At 37.5% G+C, this 20134-nt stretch overlaps 2 protein-coding genes and 1 long non-coding RNA gene across 6 annotated transcripts; 2 read left to right on the top strand and 1 right to left on the bottom strand.

Moving 5' to 3' along the window:
* Positions 1-2555: 2555 nt before the first annotated feature.
* Positions 2556-6367, bottom strand: saysd1 (SAYSVFN motif domain containing 1). 2 transcript variants are annotated; one of them, XM_048208457.1, is made up of 3 exons: positions 6051-6367; positions 5779-5961; positions 2556-3007 (listed from the first exon to the last, which is right to left on the bottom strand). In XM_048208457.1, the coding sequence occupies exons 2-3, from the start codon at positions 5950-5952 to the stop codon at positions 2690-2692; spliced, it is 492 nt and encodes a 163-aa protein (XP_048064414.1). In that variant the 5' UTR covers positions 5953-5961; positions 6051-6367; the 3' UTR covers positions 2556-2689. The 2 variants fall into 2 exon arrangements, with proteins under 2 accessions (XP_048064414.1, XP_048064412.1); XM_048208455.1 differs by having other exon boundaries at positions 5779-6077.
* Positions 6368-6544: 177 nt separating this feature from the next.
* Positions 6545-11977, top strand: grcc10 (gene rich cluster, C10 gene). 2 transcript variants are annotated; one of them, XM_048208458.1, is made up of 4 exons: positions 6545-6695; positions 8990-9078; positions 11054-11230; positions 11304-11977. In XM_048208458.1, the coding sequence occupies exons 2-4, from the start codon at positions 9027-9029 to the stop codon at positions 11441-11443; spliced, it is 369 nt and encodes a 122-aa protein (XP_048064415.1). In that variant the 5' UTR covers positions 6545-6695; positions 8990-9026; the 3' UTR covers positions 11444-11977. The 2 variants fall into 2 exon arrangements, with proteins under 2 accessions (XP_048064415.1, XP_048064416.1); XM_048208459.1 differs by having other exon boundaries at positions 6600-6678.
* Positions 11978-13834: 1857 nt separating this feature from the next.
* LOC125278768 lies at positions 13835-18725 on the top strand. Of its 2 annotated transcripts, XR_007187268.1 has the most exons (4): positions 13835-14166; positions 14565-14618; positions 14730-14784; positions 18210-18725. It is a non-coding gene; the product is annotated as an uncharacterized LOC125278768 (long non-coding RNA). The 2 variants fall into 2 exon arrangements; XR_007187267.1 differs by lacking the exon at positions 14565-14618.
* The last annotated feature ends 1409 nt before the right edge of the window (positions 18726-20134 follow it).

Raw genomic sequence — 20134 nt, 5'->3', positions numbered from 1 at the left:
TAAGAAAAGTCATTTCACTCGGTGGCCATCTTTGAAACGCCTCTCGGGCATTCAAGTGCAGCTCCTATCTCTTTGAATGAGGAAACATCAAATTCTCCAAAGCTGTTTGCCAAGCTTTTCAATTAAATTTCATATTTGTAATCACCAATGAAATCTGACAACAACTGTCTTATACATTTTTTTCTAAACATTCCAATCATGACAAAAAATTGTATTTTTCAGGCTGGATCAAGCTAATGCACATGCGCAGTCCTAAAAGCGTGTCTCTTGTGCCTCATTTCGAAGGCACGCATCTGCCTGTTTCTATAGGAACCGGAGCTTCTAACGACCGCTGCGGTGACGCGAATGACTTTACCAATCGGCGATTGGCTCTTATTTAGAAGGCGGGATTTATTCCGCCATATTGCGCATTGCACTTTCTCCCATTCAAAACAATATGACTGACACATCTTGTGTTATTCTGTAGTCTTTGATAAAACACACCAGTTATAACCCACTTGTGATTTTTTAAACCTTTATTTTGTCTTAAAAACGGCAGTTTCTAACAAGTTGCTAAAAGGGACTACTTCCTTTGGCAGGGACTTTAGACATCATCATGACAAACAGGACATTTGGACAGCATTTCTCATGAAAAAGTGGATAAGTATTCATACACAGCACAGATCATACTTAGCGAGCATGTTTCTAAATAAAGTTTGAGGAAGCTTGGTGGTGGTGACGTTGATGCGCGACCATGGTGTGCTGTAGTCCGTTTATAGCCTACTGTTAGCTTTTCATATCTGATGACTTTATTTAGGCTTTAAAATCTATAAATGTTGTGTTAACTTGTAAAGATTATCTTGATGGACAAAACGTGTAAGTGTCATAACCCATTGTGAAACACAGAGCTTATTTTTTGTGATTTTCCAAAACTCTATGGGAAAAATGCATAGGCTTTCGATCAAGGGAACCCGTGCGCCGCTAACTTCCGGGTTGGCCTACAAACACACGTCATCTCTGAGGTACTCTATTATAGTTGGTTACTGATTCCAAATTACTTGACAAAAACTGTAGTTAATAACGTAATCCATTACATTACACATTTAAGGTAATATAATCAGACTACTTTTTGATTACTTTTGACCTTTTATCACGTTGATTTGAATAGGATAATCTTGTACCATATTGATATAAAATACAAAGAGAAAGAAAATATGTTCCATTCTTTTGTAACTCTTTACAATAAGGTTTCATTAGTTAACATTAGCTAACTATATTAGTTATGAACTAACAATACTTCAACAGTATTTATTAACCTTAATGTTAATTTCAACATTTACAAATACATTAAAATCAAAAGTTGTATTTGTTAACATTAATGCACTGTGAACTAACATGAACAAACAATGAACTGTTTTCTGATAAATTACTGATCTGAATTAAGTCAAAGAGCACAAAATACATCTTTGAAATCATGCAGTCACATGTAACTGTGAATCCTATTGTAGAAAAGAAATTTAAATAAATGCAATCTTGAAGAAAGGACAGTTGTCTTCCTTGTTAAAGCTGTATAATAGTATTCCAGTGAAGGGGGTGAATTCTGGAATCCACTGCCGCTTCAATATAGCCTATATATTTTGGGTAATTTATAATCAAGTTATTAATATTTGCATTTTTTGAGGGGCTCCCCTGGTAAAATACGGATTCCAGGGGTTAAATATCATGTTATTTTGGGGCAATTCAACCCGCGGACATGAAAAACCACCTGCGGCAACAGTGAAAAAGTAGCCCAATTCCGCTGGAAAACCGCGGACTTGGCAACACTGCTGTCCATGTCTGGAAGATTATTAATTTTGTCTATTTTTCTTAGCCAATCAGAATCATTTTAACCTAAGTAATGTAAAAAGTAATTACTAGAGTAGAGTATAATTGCTATGAAAATGTGAATGTATTCGCGTGATTTTTTTCCCCCAAACCAGTTCAGCAGAAATCCCGCCCTGAAGCCGATTTTAAACATTTCATTGGCCATGTCAATCAAAATCACGATTGCCTACACCCAAACCTGATCCCTAAACCTACCCGTCACTGTAACCTGAGCCAATGAAATTGGTTGCAGGGCAGGGATTTGCGCTGAACTGTTTGGGGAAAAAAATCACGCAATGTATGCAGAGTGGCCTACGAACTCCTTGTGAGACTTGAAGCTGGCTTCAGCTGATGAAACGGCAAACTATTCTTCAGTAAAATTTTCTTAAATTTATTATTTTTTAAAACTCTGACTCTGGGTCTTCATTCATCATATCTGGTCTTTTGGGTCTTTAACTGTAAATTTTCCCTACACCAGCTATTACTGATATCAAATTGAGGGCCTTTATCTCATGTGAGAGATTTTATTCTAATGCAGTTCTATATGCATTCGTCAGAAAGTTCTATCACCCAGTAATACATTTCAGCTCCAGATATTAGTCTGAATAACAGAACCTGAGTGTTAACTAAAAATATATGTGACAGATTCTCATTTGCTAGATGTATGATTGGATTGCACAGCATAAAGGGGTGTATATATATATATATATATCTCCATGAAATAAAGCATTTTATTTATGTAAATATGAGTAAGAACTGAGATACATTAATATAATGCAAATAAGTTTCCCAAGTCCCTTGTTGTCCAGACAGTTGGCTGCCAAGTTTGCATGCCTTTCAAACACGTTCATCTAGTTGCCATCGGCCTGTATCCCATCTCTCCTTCCAGCTGTTCGGCTGTTAAAGTCCCCAGAATGGGTTGACAATCAGGGTTAAACACAGAGTATGCACTCATTTCTCCAGGTTGTCTGGCTTTTGGGCTTCGAAGGCCTTCGTAGAGCCAGTAGAATAATGATATGAGAAAAAATGGCAGGCCGAACTCAAGTTCTGAAAAAAGCCCCAACAGCACAAGCCACAGCAGCACTTTAAAAAGGGTAAGATAGTTAAGAGCCAGATGCTGAAACCAATGACCAGATGTAGTATTCAGACAATGATCACCTTGATCCTAAAAAAAAGAAAGAAAAATATTACGTTTAGTTGGACAAAAATAACAAGGTTTTTCAGTTTTATATGGAAACTTGATTCCTCCACGGAATAAAACATTAAAGGTAGGGTAGGAAATTTTGGAGAGGCTAGCAATAGCAAGCTAGCTCTCCAAAGCCATGCCTCCTCCAAAACACATGAATGCATACAGCAGAGTCTGCAAAACGTCATGAGAAACAGCGTTAAATTAACTCATGTCTCAAAGCACAAAACATTACAACAGTGTTGCCAAGTCCGCAGTCTTCCAGCGGAATTGGGCTATGTTTACACTGTTGCCGCCGGTTGAATCGACCCAAAATAACGTGATATTTAGTCCCTGGAATGCATATTTTACCAGGGGAGCCCCACAAAAAAACTGAAATTTTACCCTCTGAAATGCGATTTTTACCGTGGGACCCCCTTAAATGCCATTGGGCTAGTTTTGAGGAGCAAGTAGGCAGGTTTTGTTGTGAAAACCTGGCAACCCTACATTACACTAATAATGAATGTAGACAACTAAAAGAGCATTTTGATGTTGATAGTGGACCGAATGCAATGATTGGATGAACATTTTTTTGGTCCTGAGACTTCCACAGAAGATGAAGATGTGAAGAGATTTTCAACCAAAGTCAGAATATGACCTATAACCTCGCGTGTAAAACTGCAAGGTAATTAGGGCCCAAGCGAAAATTCGCGCAGGGCCCTCTTGTTTTTCTAAGGATTATTAGGGCCCAAGCGAAAATTCGCGCAGGGCCCTCTTGTTCTTCTAAGGATTATTATTATTTTTTTTTTTTTTTTTTTTTTTTTTTTTTTTCCGTCTTCCGGGGCTTTTTGGGGGCCTTAACATGCTCAAAAACTCTTGAAAATTGGCACACACATTGGAATCCGCGGCCATTAGGACGCCGGAGAGGCTGGTACCCGGGCGTGGCAGGGGGGCTCGACAGCGCCCCCTTGAAAAAAGTCTGAAAATTTGGTCCATATATTAAACACGCTTGCACGTATTAGTATGAAACTCAGTACACATATAGACCTCATCGGGCCGAACAACTTTCGTGCTCTAAGTTAAACACCACGCCAACAGGAAGTCAGCTATTAAGGGTTGTTTGAAAAACGCATGCTCTGGAATTTGATATACTCCTCCTAGACGATTAATCCGATCGCCACCAAACTCGGTCAGCATGAAGTCAAGACACTGATGATTAAAAATTGCCAGGGGATTTTTGATATCTCGAACGGTTTGGCCGTGGCGAGGCAACGAATTTATGGCGAGAAAAAGGAAACAGGAAATGTGTTATAACGTCTGCATACATATATTGATCTTTATGAAACTTCACGAGTGTGTTCGTTATAGGAGTCTGATCACATGGATGTGACTATTGTGAGTCAAAGTTATAGCGCCACCAACTGGCAGCAGGAAGTGTATCACTTTTTGAAATGTTTTGAGATCACCCTCTTATTTTTACCTGATTTGCTTCAAACTTCATCAGTGTAATGTCAATACACAGCAGATGTAGACCTATGACAGGATTTTTGATATTTGAAATATTGTTGCCATGGCAACAGGTCAAACTGTAATAATATTCTTGAGTGTTTTTGAGGCTCTTAACATGCTTCAAATTGCATGAAACTCGACACACACATCAATATTGTCAACCAGTAGACATGGACAAAGCCATAGAAATGGGCGTGGTGGAGGGGCTCAGTAGCGCCACCTTTTGACAAAAGTGGGGGGGTTAGTTTTTCCTACAATCACCAAACTCGGTACACATATTGTTCTCATCAAGCCGGACAATTTTCTAATTTACATTCATTAGCTCCGACCAACAGGAAGTCAGCTATTTTGGTTTGAATGTTAATTTTTTGAAAAAACAGGCTATGAATTTTATACTACTGCTCCTACAGGGTTTATCCAATTTACACCAAACTTTTTTTAACTTGTTGCTAACACATTGAAGTTGTTTAATTGCAAACGGATTTTGGATATCTCAAACGGTTTGGCCGTGGCGAGGCAACGAATTTATGGCAAGAAAAGGGAAACAAAGTGTTATAACTTCTGCATACATTAATTGATTTTGATGAAACTTCGGCTTAGTCTTCGTTGTACAAGGCTGATCACATGGATGTGACTATTGTGATTCAAAGTCATAGCGCCACCAACTGGAAGCAGAAAATGTGTCACTTTCAGCATACATTGAGATCACCCTCTTATTTTTACCTGATTTGCTTCAAAATTCATCAGAATAATGTTAAAACTTGGCACATGTAATCCTTTGAAAATGGGCAGGGAGGAGGGGCTCTATAGTGGCACCTTGTAGTGCAGTAAATGTGGAGTGAATTTGACATAGTCCTTTGATGTTTAACCGTTTTAAGTGCCTATTGCCCGCTGTGCACAGTTGCCCTGAAGCCACCGGGGTGGCGGTGCCACCGGGCTTGGGCCCGCCATCGCTGCTCGCAGCTATATTTGCGACTTTTTTTCCCCCTAGGAATTGCGAATCTGACTTTATTTCTCACAAATCAGCGTTTATAACTCGTACGTCTGACTTTTTGTCCTCAGAACTGTAATATCAACTCGCAATTGAGAGCCTAAAGTCCGAACTGTTAGATAAACTCACATTTTTTAGATAAAAGTGAGAATTTTAAGGCAAAGGTTGCAATTACCCTTTTTGTTTACGCTGTGGCGGAAACAAGCTTCCAATGTTTTATTTTCCACTTTGTTACTGTCAATGGTTTTTAAAGTAATAAGTGAGACCAGACCTCTTTTTGTGGACTTCTGCAGGTTTTGGGCTTCAGCTCTGTTGTGTCAGTAGACACTGCCGGAGAATCATCACTTATTGCTTTCATTTCACTCTGGATCACACGAACAGCAGGTTTCTCAGCTTCAGTCTGGGCTTTCTTTCGGGCTCGGAATTCAGCCAGCTTGCGTTCCATATTTCATACCTGAAATGTTATTAGAGTAAAATGTCTGCAATTATTAAATAAAACTACGTTGAAATCGCTACTACGTTTACGTGTCAGTATTTATTTACCAGACTTCCTTATTGATTTGCAGTAGCACCGAATGCTGCCGTCTAATGACCGTTTGTTGGTTGATAGGTTTCCTCCAGGGGCGCTTGGTGGCTCAAAAAGCGAATCCTTCATTTAAACCGCATTCAATTTTCAGGAAGTTTTTTGTCTCAATGAAAAACAACATCACTTAAAACGTATAATTTTTTTTAATTTATTGATTCCAATGATAAATATATGACATAAATGAAATCGTAAGCTCACATAAAGTCACTTAAATTAATACAAAAACATGTAATCGCAGACCTCTGTTACTGGTCCATCCTGACCATCACTAAGAAAAGTAACAGGTATCACGTGACAACTCTATCCATTTCAGCAAAGGATTGTATAATAATCATTGAGCATTTGACTGAAAAATACACAGTGAAGAGTTAAACTAGTGTTATTTAATACAAATCTTGCTTCACCGATTAGAGACTAAATTCGGGCCGCAAAGCCTCGCCCACTTTATGATATTGATATTGATATTGTCATTGCCTTTCTATCTTATTTCTATGGTTCCTTGGTTGTTGTTGCCCACGGACACTTTCATGGCTGTACCGACCGGAAGTGTGCGCGACTACGCGTCACAGGAGAGGCTGTGATCAGGTACTGGAATCAACGATGTAAGTACATAGAAATATTAAAGATATTATTAGTGTATAAGGTAATTAAACATTTAACTTTAGAATTCAACGAATGATCAATCCGTGGTTTCGCGGTGCGCGGAACTAACATGTCAATGAAAGATGACAGCTGATAATAGCTCTCATTCTTCATAACACATCAAAATTGCACGAGTCTAATAATCAATAAAAGTTAAGGCTGATTGAAAGCAATCTTTTGCTTTCAAAAAGCAATTTATTCCGTATATTTAAGTATTGTTTGCTGGGTGTATATATGAATATTTCATTGGTATATATTTTACCATAATCATAAGGGATTGATGTGGTTGACAATGAAACTACAGATGGACAACAACAACAACACATACTAATTTTGAGATTTTCTTCTTCTTCTTCTTCTTCTTCTTCTAATATTATTATTATATTTTATGAATACAGTATGTGAGTCATTCCACGAAACCAGTACGATTTGAGTCCGTCTGACCTTTTTCAGTGTATTTTATCTATTTGGTCACCAAAATATATTTTTAAAAGATTTTTGTATTAATTGAAATGTCTCCTTAATGTTTAAAAACATTTTATTTCATATTAGAAATTAGTTTTTTTTTTTTTTTTTTTTTTGACACCACCTATTTTGTCATGTCCCTCAAGGCCCTCTATGAAAGTGTACTTGGGATATGAATAATAAAATGAGACAAAAGTCCATTCATTTTGCCAATTCCCATAAATATCCATCTGTGCTTTTTTGCTGGTGTTTTTCATCAAGTAATTTCATAATTATTCTTTAAAATCACATCATTTAGTGCCGTACCTCAGTAACCCCTCAACCCTGTTACACAAACCATTCTCCCCCTGTAAAGTTAATGAACTGATACTTATGTGACATCATTAATAGGAAGTGACATCATAGAAGTCTTCTGAACAACATTGCCAGACACAGGCAAGTTACCACCTTTTTTAATAATCAGAACTAAATTATGTTGTGAAATTGTGTTTGTCAAGCTTAACGACTCAACCCTCTTACATCGATTAAAGACAGAAAACTATTACTTATGAAAATTATCTTTGTTATTTCAACATTATTCATGATTTCTTAATATCATGCATGCCTTGCACTGTCCATTTATTCACTAGATTTAGAGCAGTGGCCAATTTGGGCAAAAAAATCCTGTCACAGTCAACCCCGTCACACCTACATTTTTATTATTATTATTATTTATTTATTTTTTTTAAGTTTATGAAAAAGTTATTTAAAGTATAGTTGAAATCTGTCTGAAATGTTCAGAGCAATCATAAGAATACTGATTTTAGTTCAAATTCTGAAGTTAAAGCAGAACTAAGTAACTTTTTTACCTTCATAAATAGTTTTCTAAGTCCTTACGATGGTTAATTGACTTGTAGTGGTGTGTTTGAGGTGTGCACTAACCCCCTCTGGCACGTCTACGCCAGAACACTTGCAAGTTGAGCTTCGCCAACCCGACACAATCTCGCCTCATGTTCACATTCACGCGAGAGTGACAAAATGCTTTACGGTAATTCAAAAACAATGTATATATTATGACTTTATAAGACATTTTTTTTCGAAAATTACCCACCTCCATTGAGATTTTTTGTACTGTATTTGGAAAACTACTGCGCTGGTGAGCGTTGTAGTCGTTGTAGTCCAGAGCTGCGCTTGGAGTTTTTACGACAGTGTGATTCACTGAAGGAACCTGTAGGGGGAGCTTCGCCAATCTTACTGAGTTACGCTTTAAGCTTTAAAAAAAAAAAAAATGATGAGGTTGCTGTCACCATTTCAGGCTTTACTATATAGCAAAAGTGAGATTTATATTTGAAACTACTGAATTAGTGTGAGGGACATCCAATTAATAGGAAAATGTTGATTTTTTTTTTTTTTTTTTTTTCATAATAATATTCAGAGAGCTCCCATAGTGTTCATAACTTAAAATTATGACCAATAATAATAGAGATTTGATGCCTGAGATAGGAAAATATGATTTTTTGGAAGTTAAATATGTCATTAATGTTGTTGGGTGTTCAGAAAAGTAATACATTTTGGTAAAAAAAAATCTAAAAATGTGTAAGTCCAAATCGTACCGGTTTCGTGGAATGACTCATGTAGTGATACTGTGATGGTACACAGCTGCCAGTGTTCTCACGTTGATGTTGAAAATGTGATCTGTTGGAGGAAGATGAACGTCAAACTCATATTCTGTTCTTCTTCATTGTTTAGTGTATGCTTAAATAATGTCAGTGATGATTAATTTATCAAATTATTCATTTTGCCATTGCAGTCATCAGTAGTGAATCTCCCCCGTGGAGTGAGCCGGCATGGCCTCTGCCCCAGCACAGCAGCCCACGCTCACTGTAGAGCAGGCAAGAGGTGAGATATATGCTCAGGGTCATGGCATGACTTGTACTTGGTACTTGTCAGCTTATTTTTTTTTTTTTTTTTTCACATTTAAACTTAACTTTAGTCCTGTGTCAAATGTCCATTTTAGTTTTTATCTTATTTAGTTAACCTATCCTGTTTTTGTTTAGCCAAGATGACTAAAAGTCTAATTTTTGTCTAGATTTAGTCAGTCAGCATCTCAATCAGCTCCTAAGGTCGTGAATCAGTTTATCATGTACATGAATTCAAGCACTGGTAGGACACTATATGCTTCCCTAATGAAGGTTTTGAAGTGAGAAACATAAATAATGTGAGTCAACTCAGTGCACATCATGACGTGCAATAGATGTTTTGAAAAACAAACAAACCATTTTTAATTTATATTTCAGCATTAATTGATAGTACATAGATAGTTATTTTATATATATATATATATTTTTTTTTTTATGTAATATTTAATAAATTAGAAATAAATTGTTTGAAAATTATTAATCTTTAGCATTTTATTTTGCAGCCCAGAGAGAGTGCATGCACATGGCTGCCAGATTGCTAGGATTAATGGAGACCTATTATTTTTACATGGTGTTTGAACATAAATGTGTGTCAGCAGTGTGTGTACACAACCACCCTATAATGGTAAAAATTTACCCACTCCTCTTTTCTTTTTTTTTTTTTTAATCCCCATAAATCACAAGCGGTGTCTCGGAACAAGCCGCTTGCAGATTGTAGCTTTTGTGACGTCATGAATGCGTAGGCCCCACCCACGTCTGCTGACGAACTCTGCCCTATTAGCATAGACCCGCCCTGAGTAAGCTGTACATAGTCTGCTAAGCTTATCTCCTCACCAGATAACTTAACAGCAGCAATCAAGAAATGTATTGTTATTAAAGCTACTAAGTTATTAAATCAAGAGCAGTGAGTGATTTTCTGTTTTTCTTTTGTTGTTTGAGTCATATTAACAGTATATATAGCAGTAGGTACTGTATATTACTCTTTAATACACAGATCTAATATATACACATGCGATTTCTTTACTTGCTGTTTACGTTTATGTGAACTTTGTGTGTTTTTGACATAACATTGTGTGTATTTGACAGTTTAAGCACAATAACGTGAAAAAGAACTTAGTTTATTTAAAGATACATGCACGAAAACAGGATGTTTTTCCTTACACTCAAAAATGGGCAATTGACCCTTCGCCGGGAGTTTGATTGACAAGCGATCTAACCAATCAGAACGCCGAATCCACCATTTTGTCCGACAAAGCAGTCAGGAGTTAGAAGATTAACCTTGGTGGACTTAAACTTGAAAAATGGTGTGTACTGACGTCTTTCCGCGTTTGAAACAACATTCCTTCTCATGTTCATTCATGTTTATTTGATGCTATAAATGGACGACTAGGAAGAGATGATCGGTTTACGAGCCTCTTGAGCTGAGGCGCTACAGCAATCTGTCACGGCCATGATCACAACACATTAAAGAGACAAAACAGTTTTTATTGTTTGAATTTCTTAAAAAACTACACAGTTTGAAAGCTGGGACTTTGTTTAATATCATAAGTAACCAGCTTTATCTTGTCTGTCGATGTGTTGTCAGTGTCCTCTTTGCTCCGCGATGTATTTTTCACTGCATGTTGCATGACAGAGCCAGGGCTTGTCAGACAAAGCAACAGTAACTCTTTGCGAAGGGTCAATTAATGATCTTTGGGGTATTTTGATCTGAAACTTCACAGAAGGGGCATAATAGGTCCCTTTTAAGTAAAACAATGGGCAGAAAATTTATCAATTGAAGCAAAAGTTCTTATTGGAAGATTTAAAATCTTGACATCTGGCAACCAAGCATGAAAGCTTGTGGAGACTTGTTAAAAACAATCTATAATATTTTTTTTCATCATAGTTTTCATTGACGACATGAACACTGCTTGGACTCAGCCAAACTGTTTTCCCATTCCTCCCATCTATTGCAGTTGTTCTCAGTGAGGTGATCCAGGCTTTCTCTGTGCCTGAGAATGCCGCCCGCATGGAGGAAGCCAGAGAAAGCGCCTGCAATGACATGGGCAAGATGCTGCAGCTCGTGCTTCCCGTAGCCACTCAGATCCAACAGGAGGTCATCAAAGCATACGGCTTCAACAATGAGGGAGAAGGTGAGATTGAACATGCAAACACACAAACACAAATAAAATGCTGTCATTTTAACCTCTGCATTTTGCCTTTCAGGTGTTCTCAAATTCGCCCGGCTGGTAAAGATGTATGAAACTCAGGATCCAGAGATCGCAGCCATGTCAGTGAAACTCAAGAGTCTCCTGCTGCCGCCTCTCTCCACTCCTCCCATTGGCAGCGGCATCCCGACCTCATAGAACAAGTCCAAACTGCATGTTCATGTTCGAAACCGTTTCAACTATAGTGCAAACACATTTAGGGTTTCCAAAATACGATCTAGATTTTAGTCCGTTTTAACACTTCTTTCAAGGGTCATTTAAACTGAGGTGAAGTGAATTTTCTCAGACCACAGAAAAAAATATTTGAATAAAAAGTTAATAAACAATTAGTAGTGAACTTCTACATTCCCATTTTCTTTCAGTGAAATGTTTAGTATTCAAAACACTTGTCTTTTTCTCACACATTTTTTTAAATATATATTCTTATTCATTTTGCCAATGTTGAATGTGCATATTTATCAAGCATAACACTTATTTGTTGAGGCCTTTTCAAGATCTTGTTTGTTTTTCAAGTTTTTTTTTTTTTATACAGTTTGGATCGATTGATATTGCCCATATTATCAACATATAGATCACATTTATACATAGGTCACCTGTGACACTATTCTTATGATCATTGTCATATAAACAGTATTTATCCAATAAAGTCATTTTTTACTCAATAGAAAGATATTTCTTGTCATGAAATGACTGATTTTGTTCATGTGAATACTGTCCCTCTCAGGATTTTATATTTCTTGTTTTAATTCTCGTTAAATAAGACCAATAACATTGATACATTGATAAATGACTTTAGAAAAGACTAATACTTTTAAAATAACATTTTTAAAATGTAATCTTTATCTTAAAAACGTTACTTTTTTTAAAAAAAACATTTAAGCGTTTAATAAACAGACTAACTTTTTAAACAAGAAAATTCAAAATTACAAACCAATTCTATCTGTCTGTCTGTCTGTCTAGTAACTGGTTACATGTAATCTGTATTACATAATCAGATTCCAAAAATTAAATACTTGTAATTAGAATAGGTACACTATATTGCCAAAAGTTTTGGGACGCCTGCCTTTACGTGCACATGAACTTTAATGACGTCCCATTCTTAATCCGTAGGATTTAATATGGAGTTGGCCCACCCTTTGCAGCTAAAACAGCCTCAACTCTTCTGGGAAGGCTTTCCACAAGGTTTAGGAGTGTGCTTTATGTGAATTTCTTCTAGAAGCGCATTTGTGAGGTCAGGCAGTGATGTTGGATGTGAAGGCCTGGCTCGCAGTCTCCGCTCTAATTCATCCCAAAAATGTTCTATCAGGTCGAGGTCAGGACTCTGTGCAGGCCAGTCAAGTTCCTCCACACCAAACTCGCTCATCCATGTCTTTATGGACCTTGCTTTGTGCACTGGTGCGCAGTCATGTTGGAACAGGAAGGGACCATCGCAAAACTGTTCCCACAAAGTTGGGAGCATGAAATTGTCCAAAATGTCTTGGCATGCTGAAACATTAAGAGTTCCTTTCGCTGGAACTAAAAGGGCCAAGCCCAACCCCTGAAAAACAACCCCCCACCATAATCTGCCCTCCACCAAACTTTACACATGGCACAATGCAGTCAGGCAAGTACCGTTCTCCTGGCAACCTCCAAACCCAGACTTGTCCATCAGATTGTCAGACAGAGAAGCATGATTTGTCACTCCAGAGCACACGTCTCCACTGCTCTAGAGTCCAGTGGCGTTGTGCTTTACACCACTGCATCCGACGCTTTGCATTGCACTTGGTGATGTAAGGCTTGGATGCAGCTGCTCGGCATGGAAAACCATTCCATGACGCTCTCTACGCACTGTTCTTGAGCTAATCTGAAGGCCACAGTAAGTTTGGAGGTCTGTAGCTATTGACTCTGCAGAAAGTTGGCGACTTCTGCACACACTGTGCGCCTCAGCAAGCGCTGACCCCGCTCTGTGATTTTACGTGGCCTACCACTTTGTGGCTGAGTTGCTGTTGTTCCCAATTGCTTCAGCTTTGTTATAATATCACTAACAGTTGACCGTGGAATATTTAGTAGTGAGGAAATTTCACGAATGGACTTGGAACGGAATACCACGCTTGAATTCACTGTGCTCCTGAGAGCGACCCATTCTTTCACAAATGTTTGTAGAAGCAGTCTGCACTCCTAGGTGCTTGATTTTATACACCTGTGACCATGGAAGTGATTGGAACACCTGAATTCAATGATTTGGAGGGGTGTCCCAATACTTTTGGCAATATAGTGTATATTATGTTTTAAAATGCTCAGTCAGATTACAGTTACTTTATTAATTACATATTGAATGTTCACATTAATGTCAGTTAATGGTCACATGACATGCAGGTAATCAGAAAATATATTTTTAGTGTTTTTTTTCTAATTGCTTTAATTTTTATTTTATGATTAAATTGTAAGTTTTTTTGACCTAAAATGCCTATCTATCTATCTATCTATCTATCTATCTATCTATCGCTCCCCCTAGTGGACTAAACGTCTCAAAAGTTGTCAAGTTATCATTGCAATGACGCTTTATTTGAATGTCTCCCCACCATGATCACCTTCTTTCTTTATAAGCTCAGTTTCTTTTTTCTTAATCAGATGTAGAAATTAGTTGTGATCACGCACTTTATGTAATTAAAGAACAGTGGGTTATAGAAGCGATCGGATCATGCGGAGGGTCTGCAGGGATTCTGCTGATGCAAACGGACTGCAGCTGAACACGTGTGTACATTAAAACCATGGACTACCGATACACACCTGCCTGATCCTGTGTGCTTACAAACATCCGCATTCACATTAAGGACTGAAGCGATGCTACGAACCTCTGGAGAATGTCAGCTCTGAAAAAGGTATTTCAGATGGAAATAAAACAGTCTTTAATCATCGGTAGCCTACTGATGTTCCAGTCGAATTCAAGACAGTTTTAACTTAGATGATGGAAATGATTCACGTGTCATTCATAAGACTACAGACGTTGCTGATGTCATAAATTGTCATAATTAGAATTTTTTTTTTTTTTTTTTTACCCACCATGCCAGTGCTAAAACAGTGATGACATCATGTGTATCTACATGTTATGAAAATATTTTGTGTGATATTATCAGAATAAGTGCAGAATAGTATTTATTTGTATGCAGAGGCTTTTGTAATTAAGGCAATGCTGAGAGTTAAAGATCTCCAGGATGTGGATTGTGGAGGAGTATGTTTGTGATTTTTTTTTTTTTTTTTTTTGCACATGCAACGTCAGGAGGTCGATGAGTCCATTAACTTGAGTCATCATGGCCCCTGTCACAGTGAAATGGTTTATCTCATCTGTTCATCCTCTTCCCTCCACTCACTGATTGTCTCGTTCTCTGTGTGTGAAATTTACTCCATTGTACTATTTCCATCTTCATTTCTCCATCTGCCACAGGTGTTACCATGGATACTGCAGACACATTGCTGCCTTTTCCTTGACAAGAGTTCAGGTAAGAGACAGGATGTGATATTTAGGGCATTTTCCCCTCATCTTAGCTCCAGCCAAAGAGAAACAAGCAGTTATTTGTGGATTTAAAGGAACAGTTCACCCCAAAATAGAAAATTCTGTCATAATTTACTCACCCACTCAAGTCGTTCCAAACCTATATGACTTACTTTCTTTTTTGGTAAACGAAAGAAAAAAGATTTAAATATTTTTTCTTCCATACAATGAAAGTGGATGGTGAGTAAAGAGTTGTCAAGCTTCAAAAGGACACAAAAGCACTATAAATGTCTATACCACTTCTGACATCAATAATGTGACAAATTATTAATATTTCAAGTTCACCCAAAAATGAAAATCCTGTCATTAATTACTTCACCCTCTTGTCGTTCCACACCCGTAAGACCTTCGTTCATCTTCAGAACACAAATTAAGATATTTTTGATCAAATCCAATGGCTCAGTGAGGGCCTGCATTGTCAGCAAGATAATTAACACTCTTTCAAATTCCCAGAAAGCTACTAAAGACATATCTGAAACAGTTCATGTGACTACAGTGGTTCAACCTTAATGTTATGGAGCGATGAGAATACTGTTTGTGCTCCAAAATAACAACTTTATTCAACAATATCTAGTGATGGGCGATTTCAAAACACTGCTTCATGAAGCTTTGAAGCTTTACAAATCTTTTGTTTCGAATCAGTGGTTCGGAGCACTTATCAATCTGCCACAGTCATGTGAACCATTGAAATTTCGAAACACTTATGATGAAACAAAGCCTCATTTACTGAAATCACATGACTTTGGCAGTTTGAAACATGCTCCGAACCACTGATTCAAAACAAGATTCGTAAAGCTTTGAAACTTCATGAAGCAGTGTTTTGAAATCACCCATCACTATATTGTTGAATAAAGTCGCTATTTTTTTTTTTTTTTTTTTTTGGTGCACACAAAGGATTCTCGTCCCTTCATAACATTAAGGTTGAACCACTGTAGTCACATGAACTGTTTTAAATATGTCTTTAGTATCTTTCTGGGCATTGAAAGAGTGTTAATTATCTTGCTGTCAATGGAGGCCTCACAGAGCCATCTGATTTTATCAAAAATATCTTTATTTGTGTTCCGAAGATGATCAAAGGTCTTACGGGTGTAAAACGACATGAGGGTGAGTAATTAATGACAGAATTTTCATTTTTGGGTGCTAGTCATGCTAGTAGCAGGTTGGACCCCATTTTTGCCTTCAGAACTGTGTTAAATCTTCGTGGCATAGATTCAACAAGGTTCTGGAAACATTCCTCAGAGATTTTGGTCCATATTGTCATGATAGCATCATACAGCTGCTGTAGATTTGCCGGCTGCACATCTATGATGAGCATCTCCCATTCCACCACATCCCAAAGGTGCTCTATTGGATTGAGATCTGGTGACCGTGGAGGTCATTTGAGTATAGTCAACTCAGTGTCATGTTCAAGAAACCAGACTGAGATGATATGAGGACATTGCGTCCATTGTGGTCATAAAGAGATGGACATGGTCAGCAACAATACTCAGGGAAACTGTGGCATTTAAACAATGCTCAGTTGGTATTAAGGTGACCAAAGTGTACCGAGAAAATATCCACAAATAAACACATCACCATTACACCACCACCAGCAGCAAAAATCGAGAACCATAAGAACAGACAATTTTTTCTCCAATCTTCTGTTGTCCAAATTTGGTGTGAATTGCAGCCTCAGTTTCCTATTCTTAGCTGACAGGAGTGTGACCAGTGTGATCTTCTGCTGCTGTAGCCCATCTACTTCAAGGTTCGAAGTGTTGAGCATTCAGAGATGCTATTCTGCAGACCTCAGTCGTAATGTGTGGGTATTTGAGTTACAGTTGCCTTTCTGTCAGCTCAGACCAGTCTGGCCTTTCTGTTCTGACCTCTGTCATCAACAAGGCGTTTTCGCCCACAGAACTGCTGCTCACTGGATATTTTCTCTTTTTCAGACCATTCTCTGTAAAACCCTAGAGATGGTTGTGCATGAAAATCCCAGAACAGCAGTTTCATTAATACTCAGACCAGTCCATCTGGCACCAACAACCATGTCATGTTCATCATATTCACTTAAATCACCTTTAATTCCCCATTTTGATGCTCAGTTTGAACTTCAGCAGATCATCTTGACCATGTCTACATATGCATTGAGTTGCTGATTAGATATTTGTGTTAACGAACAGTTGAAGAGGTTTACCTAATAAAGTGGTCGGTGAATGTATTTTCAACATTGATAATAATAACGCTGCCTTCATGTGCTCTCAAAATTATCGTAAATACAAGTTTTCTAGGTAAAAATTGCATATGATCGCCCTACCATTTCGAAACTTGAATGTGATGAGCTCGTAATGACGACTTCAGAAGTGGGAATTATCAAATTTCCGATAGCATGTGAAGCATAACCTGATATTGCTGAGTTCAACATGTTCCTGGGTCAACATTTTTGTTGATCCTGGAACAACATTCAAATCAACCAATCAGATTTGAGGGACAAGTTTACAGATTATGTCAATTTTAGGCTTAAAATCATGAATTGGTGCTTCTACATCAGTGTTATTCATCTATCATTTGGGATAACTTATGGGTAGGGTTAGGGTTAGGTTTAGCGGTAGGAGTAGGGTTAAGACTAAATTTTCAGACTAGAATGTTGTTCCAGGATCAACAAAATATGTTGACCCAGGAACACATCTAACTCAGCAATATCAGGATGTGCACACGTGAAGATCAGCAAATCATCATATTAGAATGATTTATGATGGATCATGTGACACTGAAGACTGGAGTATGATGCTGAAAATTTAGTTTTACCATCACAGGAATGAATTATAAATAGTTTGTATAATTTAATATATAATAACTTTTTGAGGCTTTTGAACCAAAGAAAGAAAGTCAAATGGACCAACTTCAGCAGAGGAAAACAAATTACATTCACAGAAAAAATATTGCAGAATTTTCATTTTTGGAAACTGTTCCTTGAAGTTTCTTCTGGGTGGGTTGGATTAGTTTGAAATTTGACAAGCCCAAACCATCAAAGAATCACTCATGAAGAAGTCATTTTCTTTTCCTAGTGTTCTCTCCATGCCATTTACTTTGTTCATTGTAAAGTTAAACCGTGAAGATTTTCTTGTGTTTGGTGGTGAATGTCTTTACCATTGTTATGAACCTATGCATGATTTGGTACATTAGAGACCTAGGCTGTGTCTGATGCGTTTGGGCAGTGCAAATTTTACATTATTCAGTATCTAGTGGATGTATTGTTGTTTTTTATCTAAAAGAAAATGAAAGTTTTATTTTGTCAGTTCTTTGGATGCCCAGTATTAGCTCACTCCTCTCTGTCAGGGTTCAAAGAATCTCAAGGTTACTGATGAACCACTTCATGCAATTTTTTTTCTTAAGCCCACATATGATTGATGGCAAGCTGCCCAGCCGTGCGTCAACCCACAATGTCCTGCATATGGCTTTAGTTTACTTCAGTGTATCAGTGAATATTTTGAGAGCCCTGTTGCTGTTTCTATGGAGACGAGGGAGGCTGATGTCACTGGAGGTTATCCTGAACATGCTCAGATCTGTTTGTTTGAGCCCGTATCTGATGCTGATTATGTATTCAGCAGTATTCTACACAACCCATCAATATTCATAAACTAGGTCCAGGATCAATCCTTATGTCAACATTTTGTGAAAGCATATAGATTGAGTTCTAACAGTTCATTTGTTTCTATGTTGAGGACTGGAGAGAATGTCCCAGAATTAATTTTTTCAATTAATTCATCCTGGGTCAGCATTTTCTTGAGGTCTCTAAGCACATTACAAATCAACATCTGCCTTACTGACTCTATGTTGTAATGTTAACCAAGTGATGTGAATGTTTAGGTCAGAGCAATACAGAAAAGAATAAAGCTATGTCATCATTTTGCTAAGTCATCTGATTGGTTTGATTTCATTGTATTGTTTTCCCATTTCGAAGGCATGTCTCTGTCAGTCAAGATTGTAACAGTTTGTGATTGACCCACTAGATGGCGCCATTTTCAGATATTTTGAGTTGTGAGTGACTTGTCCCATTCATTCACTTCAACAGCAGCAGTTGTTCAGTTAGTGCAGGACTCTTTTGGATTTTAGTATAGAGTACCTCAGAGATGAGGTGTTTTCGTATGCAAAAACCGGAAGCGAGTTAGCATTTTAGGTCTTCCGGTTCCATCGCCTTAAAGTCAATGGGTTTTTTGAATGGGTTTTTGCTAAATCGCCTGAAATAAGGTCTGTGGTTAACAAAGCTTCTAAATATTTTCACGTTTTGATCTATGACATAAAACACACCAGTTATAACCCGCTTGTGATTTTTATTTTTTTTTTAAACCTTTATTGTGTCTTAAAAACGGCGGTTGCTAACAAGTGCTAAAAGCGACTACTTCCTTTGGCGGGGAGTTTAGACGTCATCATGACGAACAGGACATTTGGACAGCATTTCTCATGAAAAAGTGGTTAAGTATTCATACACAGCGCAGATTATAATCTGCGAGCATGTTTTTAAATAATGTTGTTTTTTAAATAAAGCTTGGTGGTGGTGACGTTGATCCGCGACCATGGTGTGCTGTAGTCCGTTTATAGCCTACTGTTAGCTTTTTATATCTGACAGCTTTATTTAGGCTTCAAAATGTATAAATGTTGTGTTAACTTGTAAAGATTATCTTGATAGACAAAACGTGTAAGTGTCATAAGCCTTTGTTAAACACAGAGCTTATTTTTTGCGATTTTTCCAAAAGTCTATGGGAAAAATGCATAGGCTTTCGATCGAGGGAACCCGTGTGCCGCTAACGTCCGGGTTGGCCTACAAACACACGTCATCTCTGAGGTACTATATTGTAGGTCAAGAGACTTTTATCATGGACAGACTGATAAGCGGGATGGGGCAGCGATGAGTTCAGCTAGAACACAATCCATTTTGAAGGGCAATGGAGAGTAGGCGGAATGCAGCTAACAAAAATGTCGTAAGAATGATTTGCTAGCGTTCCCATTAAGTTCTAAAAACTTCTAGTTTTTTAAATGTTTTATAAACTTTTTTTCTAGGTTATGCGAATGTTAAGGAAACATTCCAATTTATCATATTTCAAACATAATGGGAATTTTACTTTTGAATGTTCTCTGAACATTCTGAAACAAGTAGGCTAGTAATAAAAAAAACAAAAAACTTTACAACCGACTAAATGTAGGTAAAATTTTCCATGAACAATGAATAAATAATGTTTTTGTGTTAATGTGTTGAGAACATTATTAAAGACCAGATAACTTAATGAACATTCTATTAACGTTACTGGATGGACCTTTGT

This window comes from Megalobrama amblycephala, linkage group LG11 (genome assembly GCF_018812025.1).
Source record: "Megalobrama amblycephala isolate DHTTF-2021 linkage group LG11, ASM1881202v1, whole genome shotgun sequence".
NCBI classification, from domain to species: Eukaryota; Metazoa; Chordata; class Actinopteri; order Cypriniformes; family Xenocyprididae; genus Megalobrama; species Megalobrama amblycephala.
The sequence above is the reverse complement of the archived record's forward strand: the minus strand, read 5'-3'. Positions and strand labels throughout refer to the sequence as shown.